Source organism: Manis pentadactyla, chromosome 5 (assembly GCF_030020395.1).
Source record: "Manis pentadactyla isolate mManPen7 chromosome 5, mManPen7.hap1, whole genome shotgun sequence".
Taxonomy (NCBI): Eukaryota; Metazoa; Chordata; class Mammalia; order Pholidota; family Manidae; genus Manis; species Manis pentadactyla.
Window position 1 is genome coordinate 178,211,965 of NC_080023.1, and position 15,446 is coordinate 178,227,410.

A 15,446-nucleotide genomic window follows, 5' to 3' on the forward strand; every position below is an offset into this window, starting at 1 on the left:
TTGAATGGTTATGTTTTGGATAGATTGGGCTAATTAAGTAAGGTTTAGTATTAGATTAATTTCACCTTCTTTTTTTACATTTTTAATATGGCTATTAGAAAATTAAAAATAAAGTGTGTGATCTGTTTCCACTGGGCAGTGGTGCGCTGAGGCCCCTGTGCCTCTGGGAACACGCATGCTTCAGACATCCCATCTCACCTTAGGGACAGTCAGGCCGCCTCTCCTGGGGACAGCATGTCATAGAAATTGAAGCTGTCCATCTCTGGCTGCTTCAGGTCCTTGCCACCTGCTTCTAACAGGATGTCCCTAGCGTGTTAGGGACACTGGCCTCCACGGGAAGCCAGGCTTTGGGCACAGTGGGGTGCATGCAGCGGGCAGCCTGCCCTGGTGCCTTGGCACCTGCTGGCCCCAAGAGCAGTGAGTGGAGCTCCTCGGTCTTTCCAGGAGACTGCATGTTACGAAACCCCAACAGGAACGAAGATCTGGAAGGTGGGGCGGCTTCTTCCTCGGGCATGAACCTGGGGCAGCAGAAGGGCAGGAGCAGGAGATGGGGGACACCCCACGGCTGGTGGCCTCTGCCCCGAAGCACCTCTCCTTGCTTGCTGCTCAGGCAGGCCTTCCCTATCTTGTGAGCCCATTCCTTCCGTCCCAGATTCGCCTTCACCAGCAAAGCTAAGCCAGAAAATGGCTGGAGGTCCCTGTGGAGCCCTGGAGGGTGGCTCTGTGCTGCTTTTCCAGTTCACATCGCAGTTGTTTTTGCTTGCAGATGAGTTTAGAAAGTGAGGATAAGCGAGCTCGTACGCGATCCAAGACCCTCCGAGGTGAGTGCTGCCCCGCTGCTGGCTGGGCCTGGCCACGAGGGCAGGTCCTGAAGCTGTGAATGCCTCTTCACTGACAGTTTCCTCAGCAGAACAGCCACCCCCAGCAACGCTCAGGCCCTGGGATGCTTTCCCCCTATGTTGGGCCCCGGGGGTCTAAGGTCTGGCGGCTCAGGCCTCTTTTGCCTCAGGGTACCTGAGAGGGCTGGGAGGGACCTTTGACCCAGAGGAGCTTGCCTGAGTGGCCAGGAGGACGCAGGCATAGCTCCTGAGAGTAGGAACGCGAACTCAGTGGGGAGTCATTCTGTCTGGGAATGAAAGGCCGCCTGTCTTTGCTCACCAGCCTTTCTGCCCCCCAGGGTATCGGTCCTTGCGGGGGGGGGGGGGGGGGGGGGAGAAGGGAGGTCGCTGGGTGACCTGGCAGTGGGGTGGGGAGAGGGAGCAGGGCCCTGCTGACCCCTTGGCCAGCCTCGCCCTGTGATGCCACAGGCACAGCAGGGAGGGGCGCTAAGCTCCTCAGGTTGCCACCCAGTCGGACCCCTGAGCGTTTCTGCCCTGGTGGCCCCGTGGCCGAGGGCCAGAGGCTTGGCCCGCCCACCCCGTCCAGCTTTATCTGCTGGCTCCTGTTTCCAGCCGGGAGCCAGCCACCTGCTGCCGGGAGATCCCACATTCCAGCTCAGAAGATGCGGGGTTCAGCTCTCACTGGGGTTGCTGCCACTCTGCTCCATTTGTGTCATTAGGGTGATGTGCCTTTTCAATTCTGACTCCCACATGTTTCCCTGTTTCTCTCTTTCTCTCACCCAGTGCCCCCAGAGCCCACAGGTGCTGACCTCAGGTAAGAAAGGCCTCTGCTAGCGTGGAGCATTGCCCATACCCATGACCCTACGTGTTCTAAATGTCCCACATGGGGCACTTTGGATTAGACCAGCAGTGGCCCTGAGCCCCTGCTTTCCCTAACAAGGCCCCTTCTCCTTGCGCTGTGACCAGCTGTCTTCCCCTCTACTCTCTCCCACCTCTGTCCTGGCCCTACCACACAGCCAGCCTTGCAACAGGGGCCTAGACGTGCTCGCATCTGGTCACCACCAGGACCTGACTATCCCCACAGTCCTTGGTCGTCAGCCAGGTGCTGTATTAGCAGGCTTTCACAAACACTTCTGCATTGCATGGTCTGAAGGCCCATTTGTCCAGAGATGAGGAAATAGGCAGTTTTGTGTCCTGATCCTTCTGCTGATTGAAGATGCAGACATGGCTGAGCTCTGTGGGAGCTCCCTGAGGAAGAGAGGACTGTCCATGGTAGCAGTTTGCTGGGTTTAAACAAGAGGGGGCCAGACCCTCCTCCCTGGAGTCCGACTTGGCCCCGTCAGCTGACTTCCATCCTGGGGTTGGCCAAAGCCTTCGGAGGGGAAGAAGGTCCGGAGAGAAACCCTGTGTGTCAGGGCTATCCTGGCACCACCCCACACAGCCTTCGGTCCGCTGACTCTGTGGCCCTGGGCTCCTCCTGAGGTCTCTGGGGCCAGCCCTTGGTGCCTTCTTGCTCAGACAGAGCCCCAGTGAATGTTGTCCAGGCTCCAGTTTCCCCCTTTTCTCTCAGGAGGGGTAGTGCTGGTGAAGTCTCAGAACAGGAAACGTGCCAAGAGAGAAGGGAGGTAGTGCTTGTTGAGGGTCCCCAGTGTGCCAGGTGGGCACCCGGTGCCCCATTCAATTTTCACAAGCTTCCTGTGAGATGGGGCCACACTTGAGCTGCAGCCCAGATAACCTGCCCAAGGCTCATTCATCCCTGGTGGGGTGAGGGGCTCTGACTCCTCCTGCCTTCCCCCATAGCAGCTCTGGTGCTGAGTACACCACGGTGCCCCAGGACCCACACCCGAGACGGCCGATCTCTGGCCTGCATCAGGAAGATACTGTGCCCATGCCGAGGGGTCAAGCGGTGACAACCGCCTCTTGATGGAAGTTTCTCTGAGCTTCCCGGCACCTGAATGGGACAAACAACATTTCTGTCACTGAGGGTCGATGCCATTCTTTCCCTCCCTGCTCTACCCCTAGCCCAGGGTAGCTCTCTGCACAAGACTGCACAGTTCCAGGGCAGAGGCTGCTTCCTAATTCTTAGAGGTTAGGATTTCCATTAAACTGTGAACAAATCTGAGGCTAGGACCATATGATTCCTTTCCAGATAGCTTTTGTATGGATGGCTTTAGCCAATCAGAAAAACGAGAGGACCCCAAGTGTCCCTGGCCCCCTCCAGCCCCTGAGGTTGGATGAGGAAGGGGCAGGGGTGCAGGCAAGAGGCTGCCTGCTCGAGCCCCAGGCCTGGGTCAGGCTCAGCAATGGCTGCACAGCACAGTCTTGATGCCAGGCATTCTCATGGAAGCACTGCCTGGTGGTGTTAGCACCCCATTAAACCCAGGCTCAAAGGGTTAAAATTTTTCCAGCCAGGAGAGCTGGACCACATGCTCTCCTGCCCAAAGCCCAGTCCTGGTCACAGAGCAGGAGTGGGGAGAGTGGAGGGCAGCCAAACCAGGCCCCTGGAGGCGCAGAGCATCCTCTCTCCCTGGAGGGGAGGTGTCCTCTGCTGGGCTGTGCCACTGGAGAAAGTGCTACATGGTGCTCAGAGGGTCCAGAGCGCTGGGTGGAGAAAAGGCTTCCAGGAGGAGGTGCCACTTCCCCCAGGCTGTGTGACATTCACCTGGGGACATCTTGGGGACAATGAAGGGGAGGAGGCTGGGCAGAGGACTCCAGGAAGGTCTGGGTTTTGGTTACAGCAATTGATTTTGGCAAGATAGATAAAGTTATGGAGCGAATTGGAAAGGCAGACCAAAGAGATAGTCTCATTTAGTCTACCAGAAGCAGTCTCTGGTAACTTTGAAGAGGCAGAAGCAAAAACAACTCTCAAAATAGATTTTTTTTGGAAATAGTCTGAGAGGACCCAGCTAGCGTAAGCAAGAGGATTACGTGAGCACCTGGAGTTTGTCTACCTCCATGAATATTGTGGTCTCAACCTATTTACTTGGTAATAGGGAGACCCTTACATTTTTTTTATGGGGAAACTAGGGGCAAATGCATTGTTATTTAATGTTATGGCAACAGTGTCTTCAGCAATTCTTCAAGCTTTTGGGAGCGGAGTAAAATAGAATAATTTGTGCCAAGGGGCAAGACATAGTCCTTCCTTCCTGTGCTCAGAACCACCTGCTGGCCGCGAGCTGTGCGTGGGGATATGGTCTGTGCATGCATGGTGGCTGTCGCAGCCTCATTTACCTATAGGAACAGGCAGGTTCTGCAGGCCGGGACTACTTCCTCCTTCCCCAGCGCAGCACAGCTGTGGTCAAACAGGCAGAGAAGACGGCCCTGGCGCGGTTTACACAGTGGGTGCCAGCATGGGGAGGGAGGTCGTGGCTGTGACCTGGGAGAGGAACATGACGATGCCAGAGAAACTCACACAGAAGTTGCCCAGTTATGGTAGCTCTGCATGCTGGACTCCTTCGGTGGACAAGGGACACCCCTTTGTCCCAGAACTCCGTGGCCTGCCTCCTGCCTCAGCCTGCCCCTTCCCTGGCTCAAGCAGAGCTCACAGGAAGATGCTCATTTTCTGGGTGGTGGCATGTGGTCGCTATGAGGTGAGCTGGGGAGAGGATCAGCCTGGGCTGAGCAGGACTCAGCTGTCTGTCCCAGCTCTGGGTGCCACTTCCAGCTTGACTGTGCCCTGACTTTAACCCTGAGGGCCCAAGGGGACACAAACAGATCTGCTGGTCTGCCTTGCACCGTAAAGGGTGGGCAACATGTCCATGCCTATTTCAGTCAGGGCCCATGTGCTTCACACGACCTCAGGGCTGCCCTGCTGGAGGCAGTGGTCAGGCTGGGGATGTGGGGGCCTTGCCTTATTGGCAATTGGAGTGGCTGGATCCCTTTTGGAGCATCTTTGGGGCATCTCCGAGTTCTGGGAGAGACGCCTGTCTGTAACACCCATGTCCTGGCTGCCTGCCTGGCTGCCTATCCTCACCTGAGTGCCTCCCCTTTGAGCTACTGGCCAGCTCCTGCCCAGGGGTCATCTACCTGCCTCCAGGGGCCTTATGGGGGTGGTCGTATGGGGCCCCACCTGGGATTTGGTTCCTCCCAGCCTTGCCTCAGCTTCCCTGACACCAGTGGTTATGTTTAGGTCCCTCAGAGTGGCCACCTGGCCCTGCTCCTCCATGCTGACTGAGATCAGGGCCCCCGCAGGCCCCGTGCCTGCCCTGCCCCGCACAGAGAGCCACCTGGGGCATTCAGTGCTTGGCCAGGTCCGCTCTTGCTCCGGGCTGGGGGTGGCTCCAGAGGCCTGGATGCAGCGCTGCTTCCTCACCCTTCCTCAGCCCTGAGCACAGGGAGGGCATCAGTGAACACAGGCCCTTGGGGCTCTGACGGGGTCTCCCTTGGCTGCTGCACGGGGAGCAGGGCCCAAGGGGTCTCCAGCCGCCTCTCACAGAGGGGCCTCACTAGCTCTGCACGTGTGGGGCCCCAGCTGTCTGCGCTCTCTGAGGCTGGGGTGGAGCTGCGGCCCTCCAAGCTGGAGGCCAGGGACCTCCGGAACCCGGTGGGTGGGGGTGTGGCATCGAGCAGGTGACATGTTTGGGGGCAGTGCTCATGCCCCACAGGCCTACAAGGCAGCTGTCACCTAATTGCCTGATTAACTCTGATTAATCGACTAATTAGGACCTCAGCTTCACATCCCCAATAACAAGGAGCTTTTGTGAAAAGCCCAAAGCTCTAAAGGGAGTGAAAACAAGGCACAAAGTCTGGAACAGACAGGGCGGGGCAGCCCCAGCTCTGCCTTCTGGGGAGGAAATCCGCAATAAAATGTGGCCTGTCGACCCCACCCCCATCCTCTTTCTCCCCTCCACCCTCTAACCTTTCCTTTCTCTTTTTAAACACAATGAAAACCCCCACCGAGATCAGCCCTGCTGGCCCACACCCTGGAGGGCTGCAGGGACCCGTCCCCCAAAGGCTGCTGGTAGACCCAGGCAGACCCTGGCTGGGCAGTGAGGGTGGCCCTCAGGACATCTGGGCCCCACGGCCATCTGTGGTCAGCCCATGACCAGTGACATCAGAAGCCCTGGGGTTTGGACAGAGATCCAGGGCTTGGACACCAAGAGCCTACAGGTATCCATGGTCCTGTACGGCTCCCTTTCCAGGCTTTGGGGAGCCTGATCCAAGGTGGGGAGCTCAGACCCCAGACGCTGACCCTGTAAAGAGCAAGGTCTTTCCATTTTGGTCAGGGCCCCTTGGGGTAACCCCACCCAGGAGGACCTGGGGTCACCCTCCTGCGGGCGACCTCCACGGGTTCTCTATCACACTGGGCAAGTTTACTGCTCCATAAAATGGGGTGACTGCAGCATCTTGGAGTCCTTGGTCTGTAGATGTGCCCAGTGGACCCTGGGCTGGCACTGCACACAGGCCCCCCTTCTGCCCTGGCAGCTGATTCCTGGGGAAGTGGGTTGGGGCATGATCTGTGCCCATGATCAGAAGTTTCTGGAGCTTCCTAAGGTTTGGTGCTGCGAGAGGCAGGTGATGGTGGAGGGTGAGGGACTCCTGGGAGCTGTACCTCTGTCTTGGTATGCTTGGTATGCTTGCCGCCATGGGTGGGAGCTGCAAGAGCCCCACAGAAGTCTCACGGGCAGCTCTTGGCTCATTGGTCCTCCTGGCTTCGTCTCCCTATAGGGATAGCTGCCACCCTCACCAGGATTAAGGTTCTGGAGTTTGGTCTTCACTGCCACATGTGCCCACCCCCAGCTGGAGCCTCTGGCTCGGGCCAGGCCTGCATGTTCTCACAGCATCATTCGTTCCTGGTAGTGCTGGCTCAGTGTACTGGGCAAAAAGCAGACCTGGCAGGGGCTGCAGAGAACACTAACGTCAATGGCAGAGCCTTGCAGTGTCAGTGGCAGCCATGGAGAATCCCAGTGTCTGTTCTCTGCCTTGGCCAGGCTCAGGTGCTGGCTCCGGGGCCACCTTAGAGGGTGTGGAAGCCTGGTGGCAGTTTGCCTGCAGTGGGAAAAACTTACCTGCAGAAAAAGAAGCCTGATTTAGAAGTCTTTATCTTATACATACAGATTTTTAATTAAACGCACTCATAAAATTGTAATTAGCCATTCATTTATGTAAATGTGTTGAGTTATTTCATTCATTTTTAGCTCAGTGCAGGAAGGCATTCTGGGAGGAACTGTTTGGGGCCAGTCTTCTCCCCATGGCAAGGTCTGGGTGGGCCCTGAGACTCGTGCCAGGCCCGGCCCCGAGTGACCACTCCGCTTGTCCCCCACAGCTGCCCCACCCCAGGATGCACTGGCTCGGGACACGTCCGGGGCAAGTACTCCAGGCACCGGAGGTAAGGAGGCCTGTGGGCCCTCTCCAAGGCTCCTGGGAAACAGGATGGGCTGCTGGGCTGTCAGAACCCCTCTCTGGCCCTGGGCCCCTTCGTGGATCTAGAATCTTCCGTCTCTGCCCTTGGCTGCTGAGCCACCCATCGGACCCTGGGACCATGACGCCTTCGCTGCTGCGGCCTATGTGCCATGGCATGCAGTGCCCAGGTCTCCCTGCTGGGGCTGCCCCGAGTCGGGATAGTCGGGTGGGGTTGCTCAGGGCACACCTGACAGCTTTGGGATCTGAGCTTTCCACCCGGTGTCACTGTTGTCATTGCACAGCTTGACCTCAGATGCCCCTGCTGCTGAGCCGTACTGAGGGTGTAAGAGGGTGTAAGAGGGCGTGACAGGTCTGGAGGTGAGGGAAGGGCCGGGCACTCCCGATGACCTGCTTGGTCTGAAAGAGGGCATGGAGCAGAGCAGCCTGGGGGTGGTGAGAGGGCCACTCTGCAGTGCAAGGGCCTGTTGAGGTTTTAAGTCTTCTAAGAGAAGCAGGAAATGCAATTTAAGTGCAATCAGGAGTTTTTTAGTGTGGACAATTAATGTAAAATTTTAAGCACATCAGCCTGCCAGTCATGAATTTGGGGCTTCAAGCTGAGAGATGGCGATGAGCTGCAAAGAGGAACTTCCAGGACAGGGGAAGCAGAGGGTGAAGGGTGGGAGGGAGGACCCCGGGGAGGTGTAGACAGGGCGGCCCTGCTGGGGTCTGCTTCCTCCCAGCTCGCAGAGCTGCCCTCTGGCCAAGAAGAGGAAGCTGGAGGGTGTCGAGGCCGAGCACCTGGTGTCCAAGCGGAAGTCACACCCCCTGAAGCTGGCTCTGGACGAGGGCTGTGGTGTGGACAGCGATGGCAGCGAGGATGCCGAGGTGAAGGACGCCTCTGTTTCGGGTGAATCGGAAGGAACTGTGGAGGAGGCCGAGGCCGAGATGTCAGGACAGGAGGAGATTCATCGCCCTGGGCCAGCTGAAGGTGCTTTGTTGCTCTTTCTCCCCCGAATAAAGGGCGCTTAGTGTGGCCCTGGAGAATCGCAGCCTGTGAGCGGTGAGCGAGCAAAAGTCCTTCTGAGAACAAACCACGTCTTGTCCCGGCGTTTGCTGGGGCTTCCTGGAGGGTGGCCAAGCAGGGAGCTGGGGGCCATGGCGCGTCTGTGTTCGAGCACTGGGTGTATGATTGTGGCTGTGTGTCTGCGTGCATGTGAGAGATGGACATGGACTATGTGTCTGTGCTGGGGGCTCACATAGGCCCATCCGACCTGGCTCTTGGGGAGGGCTGCCTGGGGACTGGGGCAAGGGGTCTGCTTGGCATCAGGCAATGGAGGGATCTCCCTGCTTGCACCTTCTTTCCTTTGCGGCCCACCAGGACTGGCGGGGTCTGGGCACTAAGCCCTTGGCAAATGCTGGTGTAAAGGTGGCTCCAGGCCCTGAGGGAAGCACCTGTTCCCTGGGAGCCCCTAGCAGACTATAGAGTCCTGGGAGTAGGACTGTGCCTGAGGCCCAAACCCCTCAGCTTCCCGTGTCTTCTGACCTTGCAGGGTATGGGATGGACTTTTACTTTATTTTGGAGCCAGTCCAGCGTGAGTCCTCACGCGCCCCCCTGCTCCTGGGGCTCTGACTGCACCTGGAGTGCTTCCTGGTCTCTGGGGTCCTTGTGCAGGATCCCAGAGGGCCTGGGTGTGGTGAGAGCCCACTACATCATAGTCCTGGCAGCTAAAAGATTTAAATTTGGGTCCTTTAAATATATAAATTCATTTACTGCTTTTCAATTATGGAACAATGTCTAAAAATCAGATGTATTCTTTAAGATCCTTTTTATGAAATGCAAGTTTGCCTGATTTGAGAAAGTACACATAACAGGGAGCACTGGTACTCAAAAGTATCAGAGTAACTCTTCAAAAATACAGTACTGGTCACTCTGTCTTCCTCCTATAAAAAATTCACAGCAATCTCCAGATCCAGGCAGGGGGCTGGCAGAAACACCCACCCCACCTTCTCTTTTCTTGGGGTTCCATTTCCCCAGGCTGTGGTGGGGGGCGAAGGGGACCAGAGGCCTCCTGTGCTTCCCCACATGCCCCACCCACATGGCATCTCTGACCCCATGCAGGAAGGAGCCCCGGCAAGTCGCATTTCGGATCCAGCCCCGTCAGCAGCTCCACGGGCTCCTCCAAGGGCAGCTACAGTAGCTATCAGGAAATCATTGCAACTTCTCTCCTGAACTTGGGCCAAATCGCGGAAGACACCCTGGTTGGGAAGGACTTGGGCCAGGTGGCCAAGCCAGGCCCCAGTGTCGTGCACCTGGTTCGGGAGGAGGCTGAGGAAGGGGCCACCAGCGATGAGGGGGGAAAGGACATCTTTATCCAGCCAGAGGATGCAGAGGAAGTCATCGAGGTCACCGGTGAGCACTCACAGGAGCCGGGTCCTCAGTCCCTGGAGGGTGTGGCCAGTGAGGAGTCCAGAGAGCAGAAGGTTGCCCTGGGTAATGAGGTGGAAGAGGAGGAGGAGGAGGAGGAGGAGGAGGAGGAGGAGGAAGAGGAGGAGGAGGAAGAGGATGATGAAGAGGAGGAGGAGGAAGAAGAGGCTGCTTCCAGTGTGATCTGCCCGGAGGATGCCCCTGCCACCCTCTCCAGGAAGGCCCCCGAGCCTCGGCACCCTGCACCTCTCAGCCCCAAGCCCGAGCACCCCGTCCTTGTGGAGGTTCACTCTGACGATGGTAAGGATGAGGACTCGCGCTCCCAGAAGTCTGAGGTCACGGATGAGTCGGAGATGTACGACATGATGACCCGAGGGAATCTGGGTCTCCTGGAGCAGGCCATTGCCCTGAAGGCTGAGCAGGTGCGAGCCGTCCGTGAGCCGGGTTGCCCACCCTCTGAGCAGGGCCAACTGGGCCCCAGCGAGCCAGGGAAGGCGGCAAGGTCCCTGGATGCCACACGGAAAAACTACTGCAGCAAAGGTAGGGCTGTGTGTCCCGGCTCTGCATAGCCACCCTCCCTCCCTTCATCCAGGGATGTGCAGACCTGCCCCACACCTGGGGATGCAGACCGAGTGAGAGATGGCCAGAGCCCCTTACAGGCTGGGGTGGGGGTGGGGGGCAGACGCAGACAGGGACAGATACGTTCATGGCTACAGACTTTGGTTACTGATACTGAGGAAATGGGGTCATACTGCTCATAATAGGGCGATCTTTAGAGAGACACAGAGCATGGGCACCAGGTGGGAGGCAGAGAGTGAGAGGAGTGGTGAGCCAGGCGCAGCAGCTCAGCTACAGCCGGGGGGTGGGGGGACACACCTGGGTCATGGAAGGACACAGGCAGACCCTGGGGGGCATACTTGAGCCACGGAGAGACTTGGGTGAGCTGTAGCTCAGGGGGCTGCCTTGCTGGCAGGTTGGTGGGAACACAGGACACAGATTTTCTGGGAACACTCATTCATATGAGATAGGCTTGGGGCAGATGTCGAGGAAAACAGATGGGAACATAATTTCAATCCAGAGGACAGCTATTGAGAGAATACCTTTTCAGGATGGCACAGACCTGGGGGAAAGCTATTTGGGGGCTCAGATTCAGGCCAGCACAGGCTCAAGTACAGGCCTTGAGGGGACATGGTAAAGGAGACCCTGGTGAAGGGGACACCAGGTGTTGGGGTGTCAGTCTTGGGGGATGGACTTGGGGCCCACAGATCAGGGCAGACATTGGTGTAACACTCTTGGGGAGTGGCATGACTGGAGCACCCTGGGGGAGCACAGAATTTATGACAGCCCCAGGCGCAGGTGTTTGGGGGACCTAGACCCATGGGGTAGACATTGGAGGATGGGATTCAGGGTTTCATACCTTCAGGGATAGAGTTGAGGGCATGGACCCAGGGGACAGAGCCTCCGGGCGAGGGAGGTGGCCGAGCTGGGAGCACTGGGCAGAACTGGGATGACCACATGTCTTGGGAGAGTTGGTGGGACTGTTTCAGGGGACTGACACCGAGACAGACACAGTGCAAGCCCTGGTCAGCGGCCAGGTAGGAAGCAGGTTTGGGGAGGGGTTTATGATCCCCTCAGGGTGACCCTGCCCTCCTGGGGCCGGTGAAAGTCCAACTTCCTGCCCTTTGAACTCGAGAGGCAGAGCTCCTCAGAGTCGTCTGGGCTTCCGTGTTCCCCCAAAAGGGACGGCTCCAAAGCAGTTTCTCTGGGACATTAGCTGTGCTCTGGAGCTCACCCACATCCTGAAAGGCATCTCCTTCTGGCCCCTACACTCAGTAGTGGCCTCTCTGGGCCTGCAGAGGCTAGATGAGGTCAGTAACTGAAATTTGGGTTTAAATTTTTGCCCAGGCATTTATTAGTCTTGTGAATTTGGGTAAGTCACTTAACAATTTTATCCTCTTCATTTTGTCAAATACAAAGGACATGTCCTGAGAAGGTCCTTGTCACATACTTTCACCTCTCTATGCAGAGGCCAGACCTTGAGGTATGGAGGTTCTTGGAGGCATGGTCCCCACACAGAAGCCAGCCAGCCTGCCTCACATAATGTCAGCAGCAAAGAGAAAAGAGGGTGCTAGCTACCATCTAGGCTGTTCTCTTTGAAATCCTGCCATCCGGGGCAGTTTGGGTAGTCCCTGGGCTTTTCCACATACACAGCTGGTGTGGCCTAGTTTCCCCAGGGTCACCTCACAGTCCAGCTCCTGGTTCCACTTGGGCTCTGGGCCATTCTCCTCTCAGGACAGCCGTAGTGAAGGGCTGGGAGCTGTCCCGGCCCCTCTCTGCTTGCCACCCACCACCCAGCTTCCTGACTGCTCTCCAGCTGATGCATCTTGTGTGATTAGATCCCTCGAGGGCCGAGAAGCGGGAGATCAAGTGTCCGACACCAGGCTGTGATGGCACTGGCCACGTTACCGGGTTGTACCCTCACCACCGAAGCCTGTCTGGCTGCCCCCACAAGGACAGGATTCCCCCAGAGAGTGAGTAGCTCTGTACAGTTTAGGCCATCTCTGGTGTTTGGATGGTGTCCACATGGAGAGCGAGCTGCCCAGGGGCCCTGCCCTTTGGTTGACACTGGGCTCTTCAAGGCTGGGGACACAGATCGTGCCCAGTTACCCACTTTGAGTTGGCAGTTGGGATCAGGGCCTCTGGAAGACTGCCACAGACACAAGCAGGTGGGAGGGGAGACAGTCAGCAAGCTGGGGAGGGGCCTGCCTCTGGCTCTGAAGGCTCAGGAGGAGAAAGCCTGCCCTTAGTTCTAGGCTGGAGGCAGTAACTGAACATCAGAGGAGAGGAACACGGAATAGCCAGGAGTTGTAAAGCTGAGTTGTTACCTGCTCCGGGGAGGCAGAGGGGCCGCAGCGGGTGGGACATGACTTGACTGGGCTGAGGCTGGGTGGCTGGAGTGCCCTGGGCCGCCGCTCCCAGCTGCAGTCTTCTGGTGGGCTCCTACCTCCTCCTGGCTGTGCTCACCGCCTCCCTCCCTGGTCTCTTGCAGTCCTGGCCATGCATGAGAGTGTGCTGAAGTGCCCAACTCCTGGGTGTACAGGCCAGGGCCATGTGAACAGCAACCGCAACACTCACAGAAGGTACTTAGGCTGAGCTTCGTGGTTGGGGTTGTGATGGGGGTGGGCCAGGCCTGGGACCGGGGTTGGGCCTGCCGTGGCCCCTGTGTGATGACCCTAAGGACGGGTGCAAGGTCAGGGCACACCTTTTGGGGGAGGTCACCCAATGGTGTTGTCGCCTGTGACCCTAGGAGTCGGGGTCCCGAGGACCAGAGGGCAGCTGGAAACCCATGGGCATGTGCCAGTGCAGAGGCCACCTGCCTGTGGAGAGCCAGGCGGAGCTGCCCTGCCGCCTTCGGGAAGGCGCTTGCTCGTGGTGGAGCCTCAGCTGTGGGCTGCTCCACAGGAGTGCTGAGGCCCCAGTGCAAGCGAGGCTCCTGGGGCACACTTGGGACTTAGTGGCCTGCCATCACCCACAGCCGGAGGTGACTGTGTCCCCCGCCCTTGCCAGGAGCACCAGGGTCCATGAAGGGACCACCTTTGCTCCAGTGGGCACACAGTTGGTTGAAAGGCTAGGCTGAGCCCTGTTGTGATCGCATCGCCCCTCCAGCCTGCTCACAGTCAGCACCACTCTTTCTGTGCCTGTGATGTCTCAGATTGGGTGCTTCCTCAGAGGGGCCTCTGCCCTCCTGGCGGGACCCTGCTAGTCATTGACCTCTAGGGTCAGCCGCCCAGTTGTGGCCATGGGGCTCTGGGCTTCCCCCAGTCAGCTGATGGAACGTGAGCCACAGACGGGTCCAGGACACAGCTCTGGTTGGGGGCAAGAGGAGAGGAAGTGGGTAAGAGCAGCCCCACAGCCCAGACCCAGTCACGGAGGCACCTTGTCCAGACCTTTGAAGGCCTTTTGGGTGCATTTTGTCTTTGTGTATCGTCGGCTTAGAAGGTCCCCAAACAGAAGCTGGTGGAGTGCTCGTGCTTGGAGGGCTCGGGGACAAACTCGAGAGAGGGCCCTGCTCCCAAGAACAGCAGCTTTCCTGGGCTCATGCTGGTGTCTGCAGGGCTCCTGGCTCAGACAGGCGGGCCTGCAGGGGAGGACTCATTCACTCCTTGTCCTTCTCTAGTTTGTCCGGGTGTCCCATTGCTGCGGCTGAAAAATTAGCCAAATCTCATGAAAAGCAACAGACACAGACGGGAGATCCTTCCAAGAATAGTTCCAGTTCAGATCGAATCCTCAGGTGAGTGAAGCAAGCCACAGAACTGAAGGGCCTGCCTCCCAAAATGCCGGCAGGGGCTTCTCGGTCTCTGCAGGGCTGCACACGCATGTGTGCATGTGTGTACGTGTGCTGATATGTCGAGATTGTCCCAGGCTTTGTGGGGAGGCTGGTCCTGTGTGAGCACAGCAGCTGAGGGCCACTCAGGGGGCACTAGGAACTGCTCGTCCCTGGCAATCCTGCCTCCACCTCCCTCACCCCAGGGATGGATTCTATACCAAGAGAGGGATGCAGGTGGTGTCCCCAGGGTGTTGCCCCTTCGGGGTCCCCAAAGTGCGAAGACAGCAGAGAGCAGGCGTATATGTGTACTTTGCATGCATGTGAATATGTGCAGATGTGAACAGGTGTGTGCATCTTGATGTGCCTCATCAATAAGGGAGTCTTCTGAAAGCGCATTCAGATGCCTTTGCTTAGTGTCCCGTCTGTCCATGTGACCCTGGGAAGTGGGTGCTACAAGTAAGGCTGGAGGCTCAGGCATGTGCTGGGTGACCCACACACAGGGCAGAAGCTGGCCCAGCCCCTGGCCAGCCTGGCTGCTGAGTCTCCTGCCAACCACAGCTCTTCACTGGTGGGCCGGTCCCTGCAGCTCGGTCCTGTGCAATTTTTACCCACTTGCTGTCCCTATTTGTCTAAGGAACTGGGACACACACAGGTCTTCCCCTCCTCTGGCCTCCTGACCCCTGTTTCACGTCTGCCTCCCAGAAGAGTGTAGGCGTGGTCTGAGTCATGACCACGGCTGCGGCACAGACCCAGGGCTGGAGAGCGGGCGTGCCTCCTCTGCTGCCTCCTCTCAGGGTGCACCGAAGCGCTGCCCCTCCCCTGGCAGTGTCAGCTGGAGGAACTTGGCCACCCACCGTGGCCTGCTCTGAGGACTCCGTGTGAGGGCAGGGAGCAGCCTTGCCCACCATGCTGGGGCCCGCCGGCCTGTCCTCAGGGCATCTTCAGCCCTGCGCATGCAGTCGGGTATCTCCACCAGCTGTTCTCACGGGGATTGGAAACAGCTTCTTCCCTCCATCTTCTTGACATTCCTTCCATCTTCCTGTCAGTTACGGGATCGTTTTCAATAGTTATTTCAATCATTTCCCTGCCAATCTAAGTCACTGCTAAAATGTTAACCCACCAAGCAGGTGAGGCCCTGTGAGGCCAGGGTAGGGGCCTAACACGCTCCGAATGTGGAGGCTGCACCCCCGGAAACTTAGACCTCGGTTTGTTTGTAAACATAGAACGGTGTTATCTCACTGACTCAGAAGTTTCTCAGGAGGCTTAAAGGAGGCAATGACATTCTGCCTCCTGGGGCCCTTGGTGAGGAACCCGAGATTGTAGCCCTCACGGCCAGGATGCAGGAGCCTGCTGTCCAGGCTCTGTCCATTCTCTGTGGCCACATGTCTGGGGTTTCTGGGTGCTGTACTCCTGGGTGCAGGGAGTCTTTGCAAAGCTTTGCTGGCGTCATGGATAGTAGGTCTGTGCTGATGGCTGGAGTCCTGGCTGAGGAAGCCACTGAAATGTGGGACTA

At 57.8% G+C, this 15,446-nt stretch overlaps 1 protein-coding gene across 3 annotated transcripts in view; it reads left to right on the forward strand.

Annotated features, from left to right (window-relative positions):
- MYT1 (myelin transcription factor 1) overlaps positions 1–15,446 on the forward strand; it is an 80,232-nt gene that overhangs the window by 42,007 nt on the left and 22,779 nt on the right. For all 3 annotated transcript variants that reach the window (XM_036900722.2, XM_036900723.2, XM_036900724.2), the window contains 8 exons: positions 767–821; positions 1,623–1,653; positions 7,105–7,167; positions 7,922–8,169; positions 9,301–10,146; positions 12,003–12,137; positions 12,656–12,746; positions 13,784–13,897. In XM_036900722.2, coding sequence (XP_036756617.2) covers positions 767–821; positions 1,623–1,653; positions 7,105–7,167; positions 7,922–8,169; positions 9,301–10,146; positions 12,003–12,137; positions 12,656–12,746; positions 13,784–13,897 — 1,583 coding nt within the window. The remainder of the gene's footprint in view (positions 1–766; positions 822–1,622; positions 1,654–7,104; positions 7,168–7,921; positions 8,170–9,300; positions 10,147–12,002; positions 12,138–12,655; positions 12,747–13,783; positions 13,898–15,446) is intronic.